We start from the raw sequence: 23,215 nt of genomic DNA on the forward strand, positions 1-23,215 counted from the left end.
AAAGAAAATGAACTTTTTTGGAAAACTTAATATTTTAGGATTGAAAGTTCAATTGTTTTTAGAAAATTATTTTCTTGTTAAAAATTAATCTTTTATCTCATTAGTTAAAAACCCAAAAATTTGGTTGAAAATTCTTTGTTCTTTTTTTTTCTTGAAAATTTGACTTTTCGGTTGAGGATTTGACTATTTTATTGAAAATTCGTTGTTTCTTGTTTTTTTTTTTTTTGACTCATATGTTTTGGCAAAAAATTCAACCAAGAAAATTACTTTTTCTACTAGAAAAAACGAATTTTAAACCCAAAAATAATGATAATTCATGTATTTTGTTGGAAATCCTTAGTTTTTGGTACAGAATTGATCTATTTGGCTGAACATTTTATTATTTTCTTGAGTATTAAGCAATGTTGATAAAAAGGCCATCTTTTTGGTTCCAATTCTTCTATTTTAAAAGAAAATGAACTTTTTTGGAAAACTTAATATTTCAGGATTGAAAGTTCAATTGTTTTTAGAAAATTCTTTTTTTGTTAAAAATTAATCTTTTATCTCATTGGTTAAAAATCCAAAAATTTGGTTGAAAATTCTTTGTTCTTTTTTTTTTCTTGAAAATTTGACTTTTCGGTTGAGAATTTGACTATTTAATTGAAAATTCGTTGTTTCTTGTTTTTTTTTAATTCATATGTTTTGGCAAAAAATTCAACCAAGAAAATTAATTTTCTACAAGAAAAAACGAATTTTAAACCCAAAAATAATGATAATTCATGTATTTTGTTGGAAATCCTTAGTTTTTGGTACAAAATTGATCTATTTGGCTGAACATTTTATTATTTTCTTGAGTATTGAGCAAAGTTGATAAAAAGGCCATCTTTTTGGTTCAAATTCATCTATTTTAAAAGAAAATTAAGTTTTTTGTAAAAATTCATATTTTAGAATTTAAAATTCAATTGTTTTTAGAAAATTCGACTTTTTGAATAAAAAATGAACCATTTTGGATCAAATTTTTTATATTGATTGACAAATCTTTTTTGGTTGAGAAAACACGGATTTGGTTGAAAATTCGTTTATTGCTTTGAAAATTTACCTTTTTGAAGAGAAAATGAATATTTTTTAGTTAAAACTGGGTATGTTTGTTTAAAAAATAAACGGTTCGTATTTTTCCAGTTGAATTCAACTATTTTTTTTACTTACAATTAAATTTTTTTGGTTCAAATATCAAATATTAGATTTTTCATTGAGAATTCATTTCTTTTGATTAAAAGTTCATCGATTTGTTGAAAGTGGAACTATGTTGAAAAATTCATTATTTTTTTAAGTTTTATCTTCGCTTGAAATTTTCACGACTTTTTTGAAAATTCGTTTTTTGAACTTAAAGTATAACTTCCGTTTTTCGTTGAACATTCATGTATGTAGTTGAAAATTCTTATTTTCTAGTACAACATTAATTCATCTGATTTGGTTGAAAATTAAACTTTTTTGTAGAAATTTGGTTTATTTAGCTTCAAATTTCACAAATTTTATTGGATTTTTTTTTACTTTCTTGTCCGAAAAATCTTTTTTGGTTTAAAGTTCAACTATTTTGTTAAAAAATAGTTTTTTTGCTTTGAAATTTTATCTATTTTTGTAAAAAATCAATCTTTTTTGGTTAAAAATGTATCTGGTTGAGAAATAGCCTCTTTTGGTTGACAATTCAGCTACGTATTTGTTTGAAAAATCGCCTTTTTTATTGCTTATTTACTTGGCTGAAAATTAAACTACTTTTATACAAAAAATTACTTTTTAAAAATTCGTCGCTTTGCTTGAAAATTTAACTATTTTCTTGAAAATTATTTTTCTTAACATAAAATATAACTATTCCGTTTTTGGTTGAAAAATCTTATGTTTTGATAGGAAATTCATCTTTTTGGTTTAATATTTTATTAGTTGCTTCAAAATATAATGATTTTGATAAAAATTAAACCATTCTGTTAAAGTTATCGGTTTTGGTTGCATTTTTTTACGTTCTGGACCGCAAAATCTTTTTTGGTTAAAATTCAACTATTTTGTTAATTAATTAATCTCTTTTGGTTGAAACTTCAGCTACTTGGTTGAAAGTAGAACTACTTTGTTAGAAATTCATTTTTTTAGTTTCATTTCTTTGCCAAAATTAAACTATTCACTTTATAATTCATTTATTTTATTGAAAATTCCTATTGTTTGCTACGAAATTTATCTTGTTGTTGTTTTTTTTTCAATTAAATCATTTCTTTGAAAACTCTTTCTTTTTGGTTGAATTTTCAACTATTTTGTACAAAATTCGTCTAGCTGGTTGGATTTTTTTTACTCTCTTGACCGAAAAAAATTCTCCCTTTATTGATTTGGACTTTTTTCTTTTAAAATTCCGTTTTTTTTTTTCATTTTTTTTAAGATTCATGGATTTAGTTAAAAATTCGTCTTTTTGAAGTTAAATACTTTTTTTTTGGTTGAAATTTTTTTTAACTGACCATTTAACTATTGCAGTTGTAGATTCATCATTTTAGTTGCAAAATCATCTGTTTGATGGAAAGTATAACTACTTTGTTGAAACCTTTATTTATTTTTTAAATTAATTGTTTTGACTGATTTTTTTTTCTAATTGAAAATTCAAATTCCTAGGTAAAATTTGAAACACTGTTAAAGATTTATTTATTTGTGTAGGTGCATCTTATAGGTGAAAAATTTAACTGTTTTGTTGAAAATTATTTTTCTCTATTTAGTTCAAAATTTTTTTTACAAAAATGTTACTTTTATTGTGTGGTTGAAAATTGATTTTCTTGGATTAAAAATTCATCTTTTTTGGTAGAAAACTAATCTTATTGGTGGCAATTTCCTCTTTTCTGTTAAAAATGTATCTGTTTAATTAAGAATGAACTTTTTTTTTTAAATTCATATTTTTTGGTTTAAAATTCTATTGTTTTAAAGAAATTCTATCTTTTGGCTTTAAAGTTTAACAATTTCGGTAATATTTTTTCTTTCCTGCTGAAATGTTTTTGAAGATTCGTCTTTCTTTTTGTAGAATTCTTATTTGGTTAAAAGTGAACTATTTTGTGAAAAATTCATTTATTTGGTTGCAGATTTACAACTTTTTGTTAAAAATTTATCTCTGGTTGAAAATTTAACAATTTGTTTGAAAATTTATTTATTTTTTTGTTTGAAAATTCCTCTTTCTTGTTTAAAAATTGTACTTTTTGGGTGAGAATCTGACTATTTTATTGAAAACTCGTTGTTTCTTGTATTTTTTTTAAAAGTCATATTTTTTGGTCAAAAATTCAACCAAGACAATTTTCTACTAGAAAAGACGAATTTTAAACCCAAAAAGATGTATTTAAAAAAATGTTATAGTTGATATTTCAACAACATATTACACTTAAATTAAATAATATTAATTAATTAATAGTTGAATTTTTAACTAAAAAAATTAATTTTCTACCGAAAAATACGAATTTTCAACAAATACATACATTTTTGCTTAAATATTTAAATTTTCTACTAAATTATTGAATTTTCTACAAACCAGTTTGCATTTTCTATAAGAAAGTTAATTTTTAACCGAAAAGAATCATTTTCAGCCAGATGGTTGCATTTTTCATCAAAAAAGGTAGAATTTCTACAGAAGGAGATGAATTAAAGTTAAATTGCCGACAACAAAAAATAGTTATTTAAGAAAGAACAATCATGTTGTTCAAGTTTCAAGCCAAAAAGACGAATTTTCAACAACTTAAAAGAAAATTGTTAAATTTTCAACAAAATAATTCAGTTACAAACCAAAAAATGATATTTTTAACAAAACCTAATGAATTATTAACTCTAAATTTAATAGTATGATTTTCTACCAAAAAGAATAAACTTTCAACGATTTTTATCACTTATAGACTAAATGATAAGATCTTAAATAAACATTCGTGTTCATTTTCAATCCGACACCTTTTAAATTCGAACTACACATAAATTTAATATTTGACCATTTTTATGACCCTATTTCGGCACTATTTTCGAAATTTGTGATACTATTTACGCTATTTTTTATTTCTGAAATGTGCGGGCTAACGCATTTTTAAGCCCAGGAGAACTTTTCCCCTTAAAAATATAATTTTCGATTTTTTTGGTTAACTACAGCAGTATAAATGCTGCATTTTAAAGTGTAGAACCTCTTTAGTTTGTAATGAATCCGATATATTGTTTATAGATTAGGTTTTCATAATTATTTAATAATTGTGTATTGTAATTTTTCTGATTGTTGATTACTATTATTGAAACAAACTAGAAATTTTAAGAATTGATAAATGTGTCTGTTTTTCAAAATTCGGTAAAAACACCTTGAAATAATATCCAGAGAACCAGGAAAATCAAAAATGTTGATCAGTACGTAATAATTGGAAATAATACAATTTGGATAGGATATATTAATTAATAAACTATTACTCTTGGGTAAACCGCATAAAATAACAATAATTCATAAATCAGACCGTTCACTTATGCAATCTAAACTCAATGTCAAACTTATTGAATTTAGCATAGGTGGAGTGTAGCGATTGTAGCGATTTGCCGGTACATAGTAGTTTAATCACCGATATATTTAACCTCTGGTAATAAAAGTAATTATATGGTAGTTATTAACGAAATTAGTCACTGGCAACATTACACGCTAGTATTATAATTTTAATTTTTCCGTTTCATTGTTCTATTTCCATCCTATCATTATTTTTCAATCAGTGTCAATTTTATTCAGGAAGCAATTATTACGGTTTCTAATCATTTCTTCCACCCACTTACTTTTTACTTATATCTCAAAATAATTAATTACAATAAATAGAAATATAATACAAAAAATAGGAATTTTCATCAAAATAGTTGAATCTTTAATCAAAACAGATTAATGGTCAACCAGACAGTTAAGTTATTAACCAAAAATATATGTTTTCTAAAAAAAAGTTGAATTTTCAACAAAATATTTAAGTATTCAAGCTAGAAGATGAATTTTAAAAAAATATTTATTTTTTACCAACAAAGGTGAATTCTCAACAAAATACGTCAATTTTTAATTCAATAGTTGAATTTTCAACACAGAAAATTTATTTTCTACCAAAAAGGCGACTTCTCAACAAACTATATAAATTTTAAACTAAATAGTTTGAACAATGGAACTGATGCTAGTCCAAATTTAAATTGATTAATTTTTATTTTAGATTTTTTACCGTTTTAAAAAAAATTTGACTAAATAGTTGAATTTGCAAATTAAAAAATATAGTTTTTTTGACCAAAAATGGAGTTGTTAATTTTTCATTCAAAAGAATTAAATTTATATAAAAATTACATTTTTTAAATAAAACAGTTGAATTTTTAACCCGAGCGTATGAATTTTGAACCAAAAGTTTATTTTCAACCAGTCTGTTGAATTTTTAGTTAAAGAATGAATTTTTAGGAAAGAAAAAATCTTATTTTCAACCAAAACTAGAAGCTCTTACGCGCGCTATGCGCGCGACCCCCTACTTTCATTGTAATTATTCTATTTGGAAATTAAGTTCAAGAAAATACCACGATAATGATTTTTACTTTAATAACTTCTATTTATACACGACTTCGCGTGGGTACCATATACTTCGAGCAAACTCGTATGTAGCTGCATTGTAACTAAACCTTAGTAAAAAAATGACCCTATTCGTTATAAAATAGCCAAATTCTAAACGTTTTATGAAACTTCTTTCAATAATTAATAATTAATAATTCTGGTAAATTTAACAAATAACCTAGAAAAGAGGCATCGCAAAGACAATCTTAGTTAACTTCGTAAACAAATTTGGATAATACCCAACTATCAATATGTTTATGAAAATTTTTTGAATGATTAATAATTATTATAAATTTACAAAGTAACGTGGAAAAGGATCATCGAAAGACATTCTTAGTTCTTCCGTAAATAAATTATGCCTCTTCCTTGAAAAATAGCCAAGCTATAAATATGTTGATCAACATTTCATAAATAATTAATAGTTGTAGATTTTCAAAGCATCAGAGAAAAAAATCATCGAAAAGATATTTTTAGATAATTGTGGTAAAAAGTGAAGCCTACTCGTAGAAAGAAAAGCAAACTCTGAATTTTTTAATTGAAATTCTTTCAATAATTAATAGTTCTTGTAAATTTACAAAGCAACATAGAAAAGAGTCATCGAATGGACATTCTTAGGTGATTCTGAAAGCAAATTAACTCGTAGGATAAACGTCAAACTCTTAATTTTTTATATAAAATTGTTTAAATAACTAATAGTTCTTGTAAATTTGCAAAGCAATATAGAAAAGAGTCACCTGATAGACATTCTTAGTCGACTCCGTAAACAAATTGACTTGTAGAAAAAAGGACAAACTCTTAATTTTTTATTTAAAATTGTTTGAATAATGAATAGATCTTGCGAATTTACAAAGCAACATAGAAAAAAAGTCATCGGATAGACATTATTAGTTTAGTTCGAAAACAAATTGATTCCTGGAATAAAAGCCAAACTTTAAATTTTGTAAGTAAAATTGTTTAAATAATTAATAGTGTTTGTAAATTCGGAAAGCAAAAATAAAAGAAATAAAAAATGCAAATGAATAAAAAATAGACATTCTAATTTAACTCTGTAAACAAATTTACTTGTAGAAAAAAGTTCAAAAACTCTTAATCTTGTTATTAAAATTGTTTAAATAATTAATAGTTCTTGTAAATTTACAGAGCAGCCTAGAAAAGAGTCACCGGTTATACATTCTTAGTCGACTCCGTAAACAAATTTACCTGTAGAAAAAAGGCCAAACTCTTAATTTTTTAATTAAAATTGTTTAAGTAATTAAAAGTTTTTGTAAATTTGCAAAGCAATATAGAAAAAAGTTATCGGATAGACTTTCTTAGTTGACTCCATAAACAAATTGACTCGTGGAGAAAAGGGCAAACTCTTAATTTTTGAATTAAAATTGTTTAAATAATTAATAGTTCTTGTGAATTTACAAAGCAGCATAGAAAAAAGTCATCGGATAGATATTCTTAGTTTAGTTCGAGCACAAATTGATTCGTAGGATAAAGGACAAACTCTTAATTTTTTATTTAAAATTGTTTAAATAATTATCAGTTCTTTTGTATAGCAACATAGAAAAGAGTTAGTTGACTTCGTCAACAAATTCTCCCGTAGAAAAAAGTTAAACTCCTAATTTTTAATTAAAAATTGTTTAAATAATTAATAGTTCTTGTAAATTTACAACGCAACATAATAAATTAAACTTATTCTTTAAAGAGGAGCCATTTATGAAAATTGTTTTAATAATTAAACTGTTTGAAGATTAAATAAATGCTAAAAGCCATAAATGAGCTCCACTCGAATTCGGCATGATTTCATTTTTCAGGATTTAAAGAAATTGCATTTAAACTCAATTTTGAAGGGCGTCAAATGAATGAAAAAAAAATATTCTTCAGGTTCATCGAAAAGTTTCAAATGTTTTTTTCAAATGAATCCTAAGAGAAAATTGAAAAAGAATACAAAAAAATCCTAATTATTTCTTAAAATTTTGAAGAAGAAAAAATGTAAAAGATTTCAAAGCAAAATTTTGCCATAATACATCATTTTAGATCAAATTCGAGATGAATTTTCAAAAAATATTTATTTTCTACCAAAAAAGGTGAATTCTCAATAATACAACGGAACTGATGCTAGTCCAAATTTAAATTGATTAATTTTTAGTTTAGATTTTTTACCGTTAAAAAATGTGAACTAAATAGTTTAATTTATAAATTAAAAAATATAATTTTTTTACCAAAAATGAAGTACTTAATTTTTTATTCAAGAGAATTAACTTTATATATAAAATATATTTTTTTTTATAAAACAGTTGAATTTTTAACCCGAGCTAATGAATTTTCGACAAAAATTTAATCTTCAACCAATCAGTTGAATCTTCAGTTAAAAAATGAATTTTAAAGAAAAAGTAACTGATTTTCAACTAAAATTATGAATCCTTAATACAAGAAATCAATTTTTAAGAAAACACTTCAACTTTCAATCAGCGAGTGAAATTTTCAATCTAAAAAACTAAAATTTCAAGGAAAAATCTAATAGTTGGTATTTTAACATCAAAACAATTAATTTAAAATAAAACAATTAGATTTAACCAACAAAGAACCAATTTTCAACAAAATACTTGAATTTCCAGCAAAAAAAATTACTTATCAACCAAATAGTAGTTAAATTTTCTACCAAATTGTTGAATTTTCTAACCGAAAATATGAGTTTTATATAAAATAGTTAAATATTTAACCCGAGAATGATTTTTTAACAAAACCTTTAAAGTTTAAGTTTAAACAATTATTTTTTGAAAAGATTTCAACTAAAATTATGAATCTTTAACCATAAAAATCAAATTTAAAAAAAACTCTAGTAGCAAACAAGGAGTGGAATTTTCAACCTAAAAAGCTGCATTTTCAACAAACAAAAAATGTAAGTGTTGATATTTCAAAAAAATTTAATTTAAAACAAAACAGTTATATTAATAAACAAAGAACCAATTTTCCACGAAACAGTTACATTTTTATCTAGAAAAGAAACGATTTTCTGCAAAAAAAAAATAACTGTCAACAAGAAACGTAACTCATCAGTCAAATAGTTAATTTTTCTACCAAATTTTTGTATTTTCGAGCCGAACATACGATTTTTCTACATAATAGTTGAATCTTGAATTCGAGAATATGAATTTTAGCAAAAAAGATTGTTTTCAATCAATCAGATGGATTTTCAATAAAATAGTTGAATTTTAAGTTTAACAAATTAATTTGCATCTAAAGTTAGTAATCTTCAACCAAAAAAAATAAAATATGAAGAAAATAGTTCAACATTCAACAAAGGACTAACAAAATTCATTTTTCAACAAAATATTTAAGTCTTCTACCAAAAATATTAATTTTTAATCAAACAGTTGCATTTTTAACCAAATAAACTCGATTTTCTAATAAAAATATTAATTTTCAATTTAATAGATGATATTTGACCAAAAACGATCATTTTCAACCAAGAAGATACATTTTTTATCCAAAAATACCATCTTTCAACAAAATACGTGAATTTCTAATTTAAAAAAATTTGAAATTTCCACAGAAAGATATGCATTTTCAATCATGAAAAAAAAATCAAATAAATTGTTGAATTTTCATGCCAAAAGACGAATTTTTAACAGAATGGTTTAATTCCAAACCAAGAAGTCTGACTTTTTAATAAAATAATTTAATTCGGAACCAAATAATAAAACTCTTAAGCAAAAAAGATGAATCTTTAACCAAGCATGTAATAGTAATTAAAAATAAGTTCCTCTTTATTACTTAAAAAATATTAAGTTAGAAAAATGTAAATTTACTTTTAAATTTAAATTTTGTAATAATTTTGTAATATCAACTGTCAATATGAATGAATTATTGATTTTTTAAATTAAACAGTATATTAAAACTTGAACGATAATTAAATTAAAAGGATAGTTCTGAATATGTTGAAAATTAAACATTTTATAAATTTTAAGACTAAAAATTGAATCGTTAAATAGTTAAATAATTAAATTTTCAACCGAAACAGATGAATTCTCTATGAAAAATTTAATAGTTGATACTGCAAATAAGAAACATTGTCAATTAAAAACAGTTCATTTCTAATAAAAGACGAATTTGCAACGAAATAGTTGAATCATCAACAAAAAACAAATAATCTTTAAGCAAAAAGAAATTAAATTTCTACTAAAATAGTTGAATTTTGAAACCAAATAGTCAAATTTTTAACTAAAAAGTATACATTTTCAACAAAAAATGGAATAATTAAATTTGCAGTTAAAACAATTAATTACCAAGCCAGAAGGTAATGAATTTTCAACAAAATAAATAAATTTCCAACCAAATTGTTTAAAAGCAAAAAAAAATGAATTAGTTAAATTTTCAGTCAAAAAAGCTGATTTTGAACATACAAAAAAACAACCAGTTTTCAACAAAATAGTTAAATTTTCAACCAGAGTTCAATTTTTTACTGAATTGATATAAAGAATTTTCAAAATAATTAATGAATTTTGAATCTAAAGTTTAAAAGGCAACTAAAAAGGATTACTTCTCAACAAAAAATGGAATAGTACAATTTTTAGTTAAAAAAATGTTTTGTACACACAAAAAAATAAACATTTTTTAACAAATTAGTTTAATTTTGAACTAAATTTTTTAAAATTGTAAATAAAAGTCAGTTGATTTTTACCAAAACGACGACTTTTTTACAAAATAATGCAGTGTTCAACATGAGCAAATTATGACATTTTCAACTAAAAAGATGAGTTTTCAACAACAACAAAAATTAGTTAAATTTTCAGATAAAAAAGCTGATTTCGAACGATCAAGAACACAATTTTCGAAAAAAAATAGTTAAATTTTCAAGGGGAGATAAATTTTTAATTAAAGTATTGAATCTTCAACCAAAAAAGAATTTTTAGTAAAGTAGTTTTACTTTCAACAAAGAAGTTGAATTTTAAATCAAATTACAAAAAATATGAAATAAAAACTAGTTTAATTCTACCAAAACGACGAATTTAAAAAGAAAATTTAATCCCTCAACCAAAACAAATGAATTTCCAAGGAAACTGTTGCATTTTCTACTAAAGAGATTATTTTTCAACCAAAAATAGATTAGTTAAATTTTCAGTTATAATAAGAATTTATTTTCAAAAAAAATGTGTGTATGTTATTATACACATAGAGAAATTGACAAATTAACATATTCCCGAATCAATTAAGTAATTGTTTAATAATAAAATAATAACTGAAATACTTCTTTTTGATGAAAATATTTGTTATTTTATTAATTTTTTGATTATTTATTCATTGTTAATTATTAAACTAATTTTTAATTTAGATTTTTTGAATTTTATAATTAGTATATTTTAGAATTTCGGCAAAATAATTTTTCCGGAGTTCTCAGTCGTTCTGCCAAATTCATACTTTGAACGTTATAATTTTAATAGTTCCATTTAAAAAATGTTTAATTTGTGAGGGAAAAGGTTGAATTTTGATATAGAAATAACAATTGAACAACTATTAATTTGAAATAATTTACATTTAAAATAATTTAACTTTTAATTAAAAAAATGTTTAGTTAACAAAAATTTTAATCGTTTAATTTTTAATGTTTCTAATTAAAAATTGGTTAAAATTATATAATTTTGAACATTTGAAAATTTATTGAATTATTCTACAATTTAGATCCGTGAAAATGATAGCGTGGGTTTATATTTTTTAACTAAAAACCTTAGGATCAATTTATAGGGGTTTAAAATTTTACAGCTTAACAGCATTTAATTAAAAATCTTGTACCTAAAAAGTATTAAAAGCTTCAATTTTATAGTCTAAATTATTGAACATTTGAATAAAAAATTTCTGACTTAAAATTCAAAATTCAAGAGTTTCATTTTCTAATTTTCTCAAATTACAGAGCAAATCGAATTCCTTTAAACTTTTACAGTAATCTTTTTTCATGATTTAGACCAAAATCAAGGTGCACCCTAATTTTATCAAAAAGTTTATGTTTTTCTAACCACCCTACTGTAAACTTTTCAAATTTTTTTATTTGATTAGAATCATAAAAAAAAAAATTGTTAACCCTTTTTACTAACTTTTCTAGGAAAAAATTCATGGCTTGGAGAATTTAAACGTCTAACTTACCACACACCTTTACTGGAAACGGAAGTGCTTAAAGATCATGCCCATCAAGTTCTACACGTCAGCTTTTCTCACAATGGAAAATTATTTGCAACGTGTTCGAAAGATGGTTACATAATCGTAAGCTACTTTTTTAATAATTAATCTAAAGTATAATAATACTAGAACATTGTGCGCGCTATGCTTTCTCTAGAGAAAAAAACTCGGTTTTATTGATCGAAAAAGTTACCGGATACATTTTTTAAATAGATTTTACAGGAAATCTTATATGATTTGAGGACGTTTTAGAAGCTTTCAAATAATTTTGAAACATTTTGATTGTATTTATTTAAAGATTTCTAAAACATTTTTTATTGCTTAGACTTAATTTTAAAAGAATAATTTTAAGTCTTGAATATTTCAACATTTTTTTTTTGGAAAAAGAATGTTGAAGACTAACACAATTCCTTTAATTTTTCAGCATTGGAAAAAAATTGCATCTGAACTCAATTTCGAAAGGCGTCAAATAAATGAAGAAAAAAAATTCTTCTGACATTTTATAAAGATATTTTTAGAAATCTTTTAAGATTTTAAGAACATGAAACAAATTCTTTCGGTTCCCAGGAAAAATTAAGATGATTTTTTATTTTTAAAAAACTAATTTTAAGAGAATATTTAAAATAATTTGAAAAAATTTCAAAAAAGTATAAAATTGTCAAAAAAGAAACTGAAAGACTTTAAGACAATTTTTCTAATTGTGCAGAATTTAAAAAAAAAATTCACGAAGAATTTGAATAATTTTAAAATATTAGAAGATTTACAATGTTTAAAAAGATAAAAAATATCATTTTCTTAAGTTTTTATGGGAAAATTTTTTATGATTTTTTATTTTGAAGAATGAACTTGAAAAGAAAATTTAAAAATATTTAAAAACACTTCAATAGATTTCTTTAAATTTTGGAAAAGAATAGAAGATTTGAAAGAAAAATGTTTCAATTTGGTGAGATTAAAAAATACAAAAAATAATAAAATTGAGTAAATTCAAAAAATATTTAGAAGATTGAAAACGAATTTTTAACTATAAGCGATGTAAAAAAATGCAGATTTGTTTAAAAACTTTTTAAGCAAAAGTCTAGAAGGTTTAACAATGTTTTGAAATGTTTCAAGTGAATAAACAAATTTTTTTTTAATTCTGGGAAAATTTGGAAGATTTTAAGTCGATTTTTTTACATTTTGAATGATTTTAAAAAAATTTTATCCTAGCCAGCAAAAAAACTTTTTAGCAATTTAAGAGGTTTTGAATAGATTTAAAATATTTTAATCCCATAAAACAACTTTTTTTAATATTGGATTTTCGAGAATTTCAATAATTTTAAGGGATTTTAAAGCTCTCAATAATGTATTTTAATACATTTTCCAATATTTCAGAAAATATCATAGAATTTGCGCGATTTTATGATACTTACGTGGATTCTAAGGAATTTTTTTACGAGGAGTCCGCTATTTTGCAGTGTTTTTAGGATTCAAAGAGATTTGGAAATCACCTTGTTGAATTCTTATTAATTTATCCTGAGTTCTTTTAAGTTCTTTTGAATTTTATTTAATTCACTTAAATTATTTTAAATTATTTTAAATCCCAGTGAATTTAATGGATTTTCTTTCTAATTTTAGAGAATTTTACAAGATTCCAAGGAACTTTAAATTCATTGAATTAATTTGACAGAATTTTAAGGCGTTTGAAATATTTTGGGATAAAGAATTTTCTATATTTAATAATATTTTATTTTATTTTAAAGAATTTATTGAAGTGAATTTACGTATTTTGTTGGTTAGCAAAGATTTGGAGAGATTTGAAATTGTTTTTTGGAAATCATCCTGATTTTTTAATCATTTATCCTGAATACTTTTAAATTCTTTTGAATTTTTTCAGTTCACTTGAATTCTTCAAAATTCTACTGAATTCAGTGGATTTAAACAAATTTTAATGCTTTTATTTAATTGATCCTGAGAATAAATTAATAAAATGACCAAAGGATTTGAAATATTTGGTTGTCTTAAAAAAAAAAAACAACAACAAGTGATTTTTAATTGATTTCAGTAAATTAATGGTATTTTAAAAAGGATCTGAAATATTTTAGGATAAAGAATTTTTGAAGGATTTCGTAAGATGTGGAACGATTTTGTAGACTTTGCAGGATTTTATAATATTATTTTATAATATTATTATAATATTTTAATGAATTTCAAATAATTTATTCCCAAGAAGTGAGGAATTTCGTAGGATTTCAAAGATTTTCTAATATTTTTTAGAAATTCATTAGAAATTCGCTCTGAATTCTTATTCATTTATCCTGAACTCTTTTGCATTTTTTTTTAATTCTTCTACATTCACTCAATTTTACTGAATTCAATGATTTTTCAAAAATATGTTTAATCCATCTTGAAGTCTTTGAAACTCACTTTAAATTCTTTCAGATTCATTTTAATTTTTCTACATTAATTTCAGTACACTTTTTCATAGCTTTGAATAGTTTTGAATTCACTTGATTGTTTTGTTAAATTCAGCTTTTTTATGAATTTCATCGAATTCTTCTCGTTTTCTTTAATTTCCTCTAAATTAACTCAATCTTCGATTTAAAAATATTCCAATTCATCTGAATTCGTTTGGAATTATTTCTTTTTAATTCTAAATTTTCAAAGTTACTGAATTCATAGAATTTTATTCATATTTTTAAGTTGTTTTTAATTTATTTGAATTTTATTTTTGATTAACCTTGAATTTTTATGATTTTCATCGAATTCTTCTTATTTACCTTAAATTCCTCTAAATTCATTTCAGTTTTACAGAAATTACGTCAGTTTGGTTGAACCTTATTTTCTTCAATTAAAAATTTAACTATTCCATTTTTGGTTGGAACTTGATCTTTTCTGGTTCAAAATTCTACAATTTTGACGAGAATTTGCCTTTTTTAATTGAAAATCCAATTATTTCGTTGAAATTATTATTTCTTGTTTAAAACTGATTCTTTTCATATAGAAATTCAAGTATTCCATTTAAATATTGTTATAATTTTAGTTGAAAATTGATCTTTTAGGCTGGAAATAAAGTTACTTGGTTGAAAGTTAACTCTTTTGTTACAAAATTTTTTTTTTATTTATGTATTTTATTTTTAACTGAAAATGTAAGTATTACTGCAGTTGAATACTCCATCATTTTAGTTACAAATTTATCTCTTTGGTTGAACGTTAATTTTTGACTAAAAGATAATTATTCAAGTTTGGTTAAAAAATGATATTTTTTAGTTGAAAATTGATCTTTTTGCTCAACAATTCAATTAAATATTCATCACTTTGTTTGAAAATGTTATTCTTTTTTTTTATATAAATTTTTAAGTGAAAATTTAACTTATTCCAATTGAATATTCTATAGTTAACTTAAAATTTAATTATTTAGGCATTTAATTATTAGGTAATTTCAGCTAAAGATTCATTATTTTATTTAAAAATTCATCAGTTAATTTGAAAATTCAACTATTTGTTGACAGTCTGTTTTTCTTTTTGTTGAAAATTACTTTTTTCTATTAATAGTTTAAGCATTAAATTTTTTATTAAAAATTTAAGTATTTGTCATTTTTTGCTCTTTTGTGTTTTACGTTATGAATTAAAATCCATGTTTACGTTTTGCGGCAAATATGAATATGTTACTTTTAGTTGATCGGAAAGATTGAAAAACTCGTTCCGGAATAACTGGGAATTTGAAATCGTCCGCAGAATAAATCATTCACAAGAAACATTATTTTGATTTGTTTAAATTTTTATTTCAGGTTTGGGATAGTCAATATCCAGTAACAATTAAATATCAGCATGACATGAAGACTTTCAGATGGAGATACACTCAGTTCTCACAATTCAATTCTACCGATACTCTTCTTCTTGTATCTGGAGTTCATTTTGGAACACCACACACTACTTCCGGAGAAATTGCTGTTTTCAGAGTTGCTCGTAAGAATTTAACAAAATTATTACATATACCGTTATTAATTGTTTTTTTTCCCTCTTTTTTTATTTGTTTGTTTTATTATTTGAAAGATTTAAAGTTAAGAAATAGGCAAGTGTGAAGGGAAATAATAATAATTTTCTATAAAAAAAGTCAGAATGATGTCAAATATTATAAAAGTTTTAGGAATTTCCACTTTTCTAAATCTTTCAAAACTGTAAAATTTAAACAAAATTATCATGTTGACCAGCTTTCAGATTTAAAAAAGAAGAAGACCAATGATTAGTTGAATAATTAATTTTGACCTGAAATTAATGTCTTTGATTAATTGAATGAACGTTTGGAATTTAATAATTTTAAATAAAAAGCTTTAAATCATTGGATATAAATTCCAAGTCAAATTCTCCGATCTTCAATAACCTGTAAATGAGGAATACTTAAAATTGTACTCTTTTAAAGTTTTGGAGGCTATAAAAATGGAAAAAATTTCATTCTTAGTCCTACAAATTCGAATAATTTTACTACTAAGAATTTAAAACATTGATATTTATGAAAAGTTTATATTTTTAGAGGAAAATTTAAGTATTTTGCAATTTTTCGAATTGCTAAAAAATGGTAAAATATCAAATTTAAAACCTTTCAAACTAAAAATTCACAGCTTTCTAACTTAAAATAAAAAATTTCATTTATTTTTTTGTTTTCTAACTAAGAGTTTTATATTCAGAGCAATGCAAATTTGGCAGATTTCCTAATTTGTTGAAACCTTTAAATTTCTTCATTTCTCTAAAATTCTTTATTTCTCTGAATTCCTTGAATTTCCTAGAATATTCTAAACTCCCTACATTCCTGGAATATTATGAATTACAGGAATATTTAGAATTCATGAAGTTCCTTAAATTCTCTTGAATTCTTTAAATTCTCTGAATTCTTAAATTTTCTAAAATCATTGAATTCTCTAAATTCCCTGTAATCCTTAAATATCCTGAATTTCTTGAATATTCCAAATTCCTGAAATTCTTCGAATTTCATCAAATCTTGTGAATTCTCTGAATTCATAGAACTTCTTGAATTCCTCTCAATTCTTTTAAAGTCCTTGGAATTCAGAGATTTTTTTAAATTTACAGAATTAAAAGAATTCAGATAATTCAGATCTAAGAATTCGGAGGAATTCAGTTGATTTCAAGAAATTTAAAATAATTTACAAGTATTTAAAAGAATTTAAAACCATGTTTACGAATTCAAAGGAATGAGAAATCATTAATCTATGAGAAATTAAAAATTTTGCTTAAAAAATAAAACCATGCCTCTCAAATTATTATTATTATTTTTTTTTTTTTTGAAGTGATTAAATTGTACAATTAGAAAATTTGAAACATAGTAACCTTTTTTATATACTCTCCTGGAAAACTTGGAAAATCTGGAATTGTCAGAGAATTTTTCGAGAACGTATTTGAATATGTGAGAGAAATTTTATGGAAAAATAAACGATTATATTTTTGTTTCCAAATTTATCATTTTTTTTCTCTCTTGTCTGAAAAATCTTTCTTATTTGAAAATTGATCTATTTGGTTAAAAATTAAACTTTTGCTACAAATTCATTTTTTGTTTGTTGAGTATTCATCAATTTTAATAAAAAATTCATCTCTTCAGTTAAAAATTTAATAATTTTATTTTAATTCGTAGTTACTTTTTGTTGTAAATTATTTTTTTTCAAACTGAAAATTGAAAACTATTCCAGTTAATAATTGAAATATTTAGTTCAAAAATTCCTTTTTTCAATAAAAATTTAAGTAGCCCAGTTTAATATTCCATCATTTTAGTTAAAAAATCATCTCTTAAATTGAAAATTAATTTTTATAACTGAAATTTTACTTGTTAGATTTTTTGTCACAAATTTAACTTTTTTAGATGAAAATTCGCCTTTTTTGATAAGATTAATCTGCTTGATATAAAATTTACCTCTTTGATCCAATATTTAATAATTTTCTTGAAAATTCTTTTTTTTCGAACATTTGATTGAAAATTTAATTATTTTTTCAAAAGTCAACTGTTTTGTTGAATATTCTTCTTTTGGATAAAAAACTATTTTGTTGAAAATTCCTTCTTTTCAGTCGTAAATCGATTTTTTTTTCAATAAAAATGTAAGTAGCCCAGTTTAATATTCAATCATTTTAGTTAAAATATCATCTCTTCAGTTGAAAATTAATTTTTATAACAGAAAATTTACCTGATAATTTTTGGTTAACAATTTTTTTTGGTTGAAAATTCGCCTTTTTTAATAAGATTAATCTGCTTGGTAGAAAATTCACATTTTTGGTTAAAATTTCAATCAAACGGTTAAAAGTTAAATTGTTTTGTCAAAAATTCATCTCTTCGGTCCAAAACTTAATAATTTTTTTGAAAATTCCTTTTTTTTCGAACATTTGATTGAAAATTTAATTATTATTTCAAAAGTCAACTGTTTTGTTGAATATTTTTTTTTTGGCTACAAAATTCTACCTTAATGAATTGAAAATTCATCTTTTAGTGTGAAAAATTAATCTCTTTTGTTTGAAAATTCATTTTTCTTGGTTCAAAATAAACTTTTTTGTTGAAAATTCAACTTTCTTTTAAAAAAATCTTCTTTTTGCTTAAATATTCTACTATTTGGGGAAAAACTAACTTTTAATAAATATATACATGCAACTATTTAGTTGAAAATTCGTCTTTGCATTGAAAACTCGTCTATTTTGGTTCAAAATTCTACTACTGTTTTAAAAATGCAATATATTTCGACTTAAATCTTAAGAATTTAAAGCGTTTCATAATGAATTTAGTATTTTATCTATATTAATTTTATTAAAAATAATATATTCCCCTGTTTCGAGATTATTTTGGACCATAAAATTTGAATAATTAAAAAATTAAGAATTTTATATTCAAATTATAGAATCTGAAATTGAAAGACATAATTTTTTCAAGTATTCCATTTAAATATTGTTATAATTTTAGTTGAAAATTGATCTTTTAGGCTGGAAATAAAGTTACTTGGTTGAAAGTTAACTCTTTTGTTACAAAAATTTTTTTTATTTATTTATTTTTTTTTTAACTGAAAATGTAAGTATTACTGCAGTTGAATGCTCCATCATTTTAGTTACAAATTTATCTCTTTGGTTGAACGTTAATTTTTGACTAAAATATAATTATTCAAGTTTGGTTAAAAAATGATCTTTTTTAGTTGAAATTTGATCTTTTTGCTCAACAATTCAATTAAATATTCATCACTTTGTTTGAAAATGTTATTCTTTTTTTTTATATAAATTTTTAAGTGAAAATTTAACTTATTCCAATTGAATATTCTATAGTTAACTTAAAATTTAATTATTTAGGCATTTAATTATTAGGTAATTTCAGCTAAAGATTCATTATTTTATTTAAAAATTCATCAGTTAATTTGAAAATTCAACTATTTGTTGACAGTCTGTTTTTCTTTTTGTTGAAAATTACTTTTTTCTATTAATAGTTTAAGCATTAAATTTTTCATTAAAAATTTAAGTATTTGTCATTTTTTGCTCTTTTGTGTTTTACGTTATGAATTAAAATCCATGTTTACATTTTGCGGCAAATATGAATATGTTACTTTTAGTTGATTTTATTAAAAATAATATATTCCACTGTTTCGAGATTATTTTGGACCATAAAATTTGAATAATTAAAAAATTAAGAATTTTATATTCAAATTATAGAATCTGAAATTGAAGGACATAATTTTTGAGTGATTTACAATTTAAAATATTAAGAATTAATGTAAATTGTAAACTTTTCTCATTCTAAAATAATCCAAGCTGACAATATAAAAAAAGGAAATGCTTATATTTTCATTGTGCAAAGACTATTTTAAAATGAAGAAAAAATATGTACTCTATATTTCTAAACAAATCAAGTTATTATTTTATTTATTTAGTCTCTGATAATTAATTTTTTTTGTTTTTATTGTGTAAAAATTTGATGCGACTCTCTCTGTTAATTTTATGTGACTTTTTTAAAGTCTTCCAGTTGACCCGTGACCTGAAATTGAATTTAAAGTTATAAAATTGAAAAGCGCCTAATTTTTTTTAATTTCTCGACGCTTGTTCTATACTAGTAGCGTAATTTTTCAAGTTTTTATATTTACGAGAGCTTAGAAAGTTAATCGCTTTATTGGTTCTACGAAAGAGCTAATGGGTTTTGAAATTCCACTTGAATTTCCTTGCAGCTGGCTTTGATCTTCAGTGTCGGATCGTTAACAAGCCTTACGACATATTTGGAACCTGGTACAGCGAACGTTATCTTTTAAGTGGAGATGTCTATTGGCTCGCACACTTGGTCAGCACAAGTGTACTCTGGCTAAATAAGGCGAACCAAGAATCGGCCAGCGAACATGTGCCTATTATGAGTCAACTTTACAAGTAAAAATTCTTTATTTGATACAATTTTTGGCGATTGTTATTTTTTCAGTGCATTTTTCTCCAGAGTGATTCAACAATTGCTAAAATAGAAACAAAATGATTCAGTTGAGGAAAAAGCGATTTCGCACTTTGCCTTATTTGTGTCTGCTGTGTCTGCCACTAATGCCAAATCATCCGCAAATTTTAACTCAAAAATTTTCTCATTTCCCTCACAGTCCCTCCTATATTTCTTCTTTCCCAATCCTCTTCGATGTCATTCACAAAAATGTTGAATAGGGTTGTACTGAGAGGACACCCTTGTCTAACCCCTCTTGTTGTAGAGAAGCTCTCTGTTATTCCCTGACCAGTTATTACCTCATTAACCGTTTTCGCGTACTCCTCTAACATTCGTAACATTCGGCCTCTAATCCCAATTTTTTTCAGTTTTCCTATGAGAATATTTCTGTCTACTGTATCGAAAGCTTTCTGAAAGTCAACGAAAATCCCATACAGCTTTCCTCCTTCTCTCTTAAGTTTATTATTGATTATAGAATTTAGCACGAATACGTGATCTCTCGTTGACCTTCCTTCCCTGAATCCCGCTTGGCTTTCTCTTATTAATCACTTCTTTTCCAGCCAAGTCCTTAATCTTCTATCCATGATGGTTGTTAATATTTTATATCCTATATCTAATAGAGAAACTCCTCTGTAATTTCCTGTATCCTCTTCTTCCCCTCCCTTATGTATGGGATATATTCTAGCTTTTCCCCACCCATTTCCAACTTTTCCTTCCTTCCAAAACCCATTCAGTATTTCGTGAATCTCTATTAACCAAACTGCGGGTAATCCTTTTATAAACTCTGCCGTCAATCCGTCTTCCCCTGCTGCTTTCCCCTTTTCAAATTTTTTATTACTTTCGCTAATTCCTCCCTGGAGATATCCTCGTTTAATTCCTCCTCATCCTTATCCAACTTCATTCTTTCTCCCTCCTGCGTTCTTGTTGGCTCCCCTCCTCCTCCCACTTGCGGTTTATCCTTCCCCTCTTCGATCTCTTCCTCGCCCCCTCCTAGTAGTTGCTGAAAATGTTTTTTCCATTTCTTCTTCCCAATTTTCCCTCCCTTTCTCCTCCCTCTCCTTCTCGGTCTAAACTCACCTATTGCTTTCCAGAACTGCCCCATATTCCTACTGTCTCTAATTTTTGACAATTTATTTTCCTTTTCTTCTTTTCTTTTCTTGGCAATAAGCTTCTTTAGGTTCTTACGTTCTTTCCGCCATTCCTCTCTTCCTTTAGACCCTTTCCACTTTATAAATTTCTTCGAAATCCCCCAAACCCGTTTCTTTAACTGCCCTATCTCATCTTCGGCCCATTCCCTTCCTTTTTTCCCTGCCTGAATTATTGTTCCCAACTCTGTATTTTTTCGTCATTCCTACCATCTCAGATGCTTTCTTAATGTTTACCTTGAACCTATCCCATCTACTCTCCCATACCTCCCCCTCTAGCTCTTTTCTCTCTTCCCATAAACTTATCATTTGTTCTTTAAACTCTTCCGCCTTTTCGTCCTCCCATATTAATTTTTCAACAAATTCCGTATTCTCCCTCCTTTTGTTTTTCCCTTTCCTCTCTCCCCTATAAGGTTCCCTTACATCCCCACTCATTTTAAGCGTTATTGGTAGATGGTCGGACTCCGTACGTACTATTATCTCCATTTCTTTGACATTACCATCTCCTTCTGCTTCCGCTTCTATTATATAGTATATTACTGAACCTCCGTCCTCTCCAACGTGCGTCCATTCCCCTTTTTCATCTCGCCTTACTCTCCCATTTAGTACTCTTAATTCTAGTTCTTCACAGAATTTCAAAAGCTTTTTGCCCTCACTATTTACCGTACTATCCTCGGACCTCCTCTCTTTACAGTAACTTCTCACCGGTTCGTTTACATCAAATTCTTCTACTCCTTGTTCAGATCCTATTCTTGCGTTCCAATCCCCTATTATAATTACCCGCTCCCCTTTAGCTTGTAAGTCTCCTACTAAGTTTTTTAATTCATTACAAATTTTTCCACAGCCCTCGTTGTTGTATAATGTTACAATATTATTTCTTATCTCTTTACCTCCTAAAAAATGTCCACTTATATTCAAGCCATATGCTCATTCGTTTATTTCAATTTTCTCACTCATACTCTTTCTTATGCCTACTAATTGACCCCCCTTCGCCCTACCTTTCTTTTTTATTCTTACCGCCTCCTTAGTCTTCCACACGTAGTCTGTGTCCAGTCCTTCGATGAAATCTTTTTCTTTGCCTGCCTCTATCCATGTCTCCAAAATTATTATTATGTCGAATTTCTCCAAAAAATCTCGAACACCTTTCATCTTCCTTCCTCCTGCAATGTTCCACATAACTCCTCTAATGGCTCCTTCGTCTTCCTCGAAAAAACCAAGTTTCTATCTCCTTCTTTTCTTCATTCCACACAAATTCGGTATTTTCTATTCTCCATCGCATGTAGCTTGTGGTAGCCTCTAGCCCCCTATCTCTGGCCTCTCTGATCTGACTTTCGAGCCAATTCTGAATCTGCTTTTCCCTTTCTGTAAAATCATCTTCCACCTTGATCCTGGTTCCCCTCAATTTATGCTTATTAGCCATAAGGTTCCTCTTGTTGTCCCACGTCTTAAGTTTTATTAAAGTTCCTCCTGCAATGCCCTTGATTTTCTGTATCAGCATTATTACTTCTGTGATATCTTCGATGGTGTTGCTGATCTCCTTGTCCAGGAGTTTTCCTCGAGACCTGAAGCCTCTCACTATGACCCAGTTCTTCCTATTCCTCCTTTCTTCCTTTTCCCAAATCAGCTCCCCATCTCGAAGAAAATCGGGCCCTTCTCTTGCCCCACTTATGCGGATATATCTCTTGTTTCCCTCTGACTTACACTTTTTCCTTCACTATTGTCCTCACTATTTTTTCTTTCATCACTTCCCACTGACTTCTCGACCACACTCTCCACTTTCCTTGTTAGCCTTTCTGAAACGTCTGCCAATTCCCTCCATCCCTGTTCTACGATTTGGATTTCTTGTTCCGCCTGTATTAGTTCTAGATCCACTCTTCTCTTGTCCTCCAAATTCTTAAGTCTCTT

General features: G+C 25.3%; 1 protein-coding gene across 1 annotated transcript in view; it reads left to right on the forward strand.

The window, feature by feature from the left end:
- The window catches only part of LOC117179084 (F-box/WD repeat-containing protein 5), a 53,814-nt gene that overhangs the window by 1,964 nt on the left and 28,635 nt on the right, over positions 1-23,215 (forward strand). Inside the window, exons 2-4 of the mRNA XM_033370730.1 lie at positions 11,670-11,827; positions 15,511-15,688; positions 19,918-20,110. Coding sequence (XP_033226621.1) covers positions 11,670-11,827; positions 15,511-15,688; positions 19,918-20,110 — 529 coding nt within the window. The remainder of the gene's footprint in view (positions 1-11,669; positions 11,828-15,510; positions 15,689-19,917; positions 20,111-23,215) is intronic.

The sequence above is a fragment of the Belonocnema kinseyi genome, chromosome 8 (genome assembly GCF_010883055.1).
Source record: "Belonocnema kinseyi isolate 2016_QV_RU_SX_M_011 chromosome 8, B_treatae_v1, whole genome shotgun sequence".
Lineage (NCBI taxonomy): Eukaryota > Metazoa > Arthropoda > Insecta > Hymenoptera > Cynipidae > Belonocnema > Belonocnema kinseyi.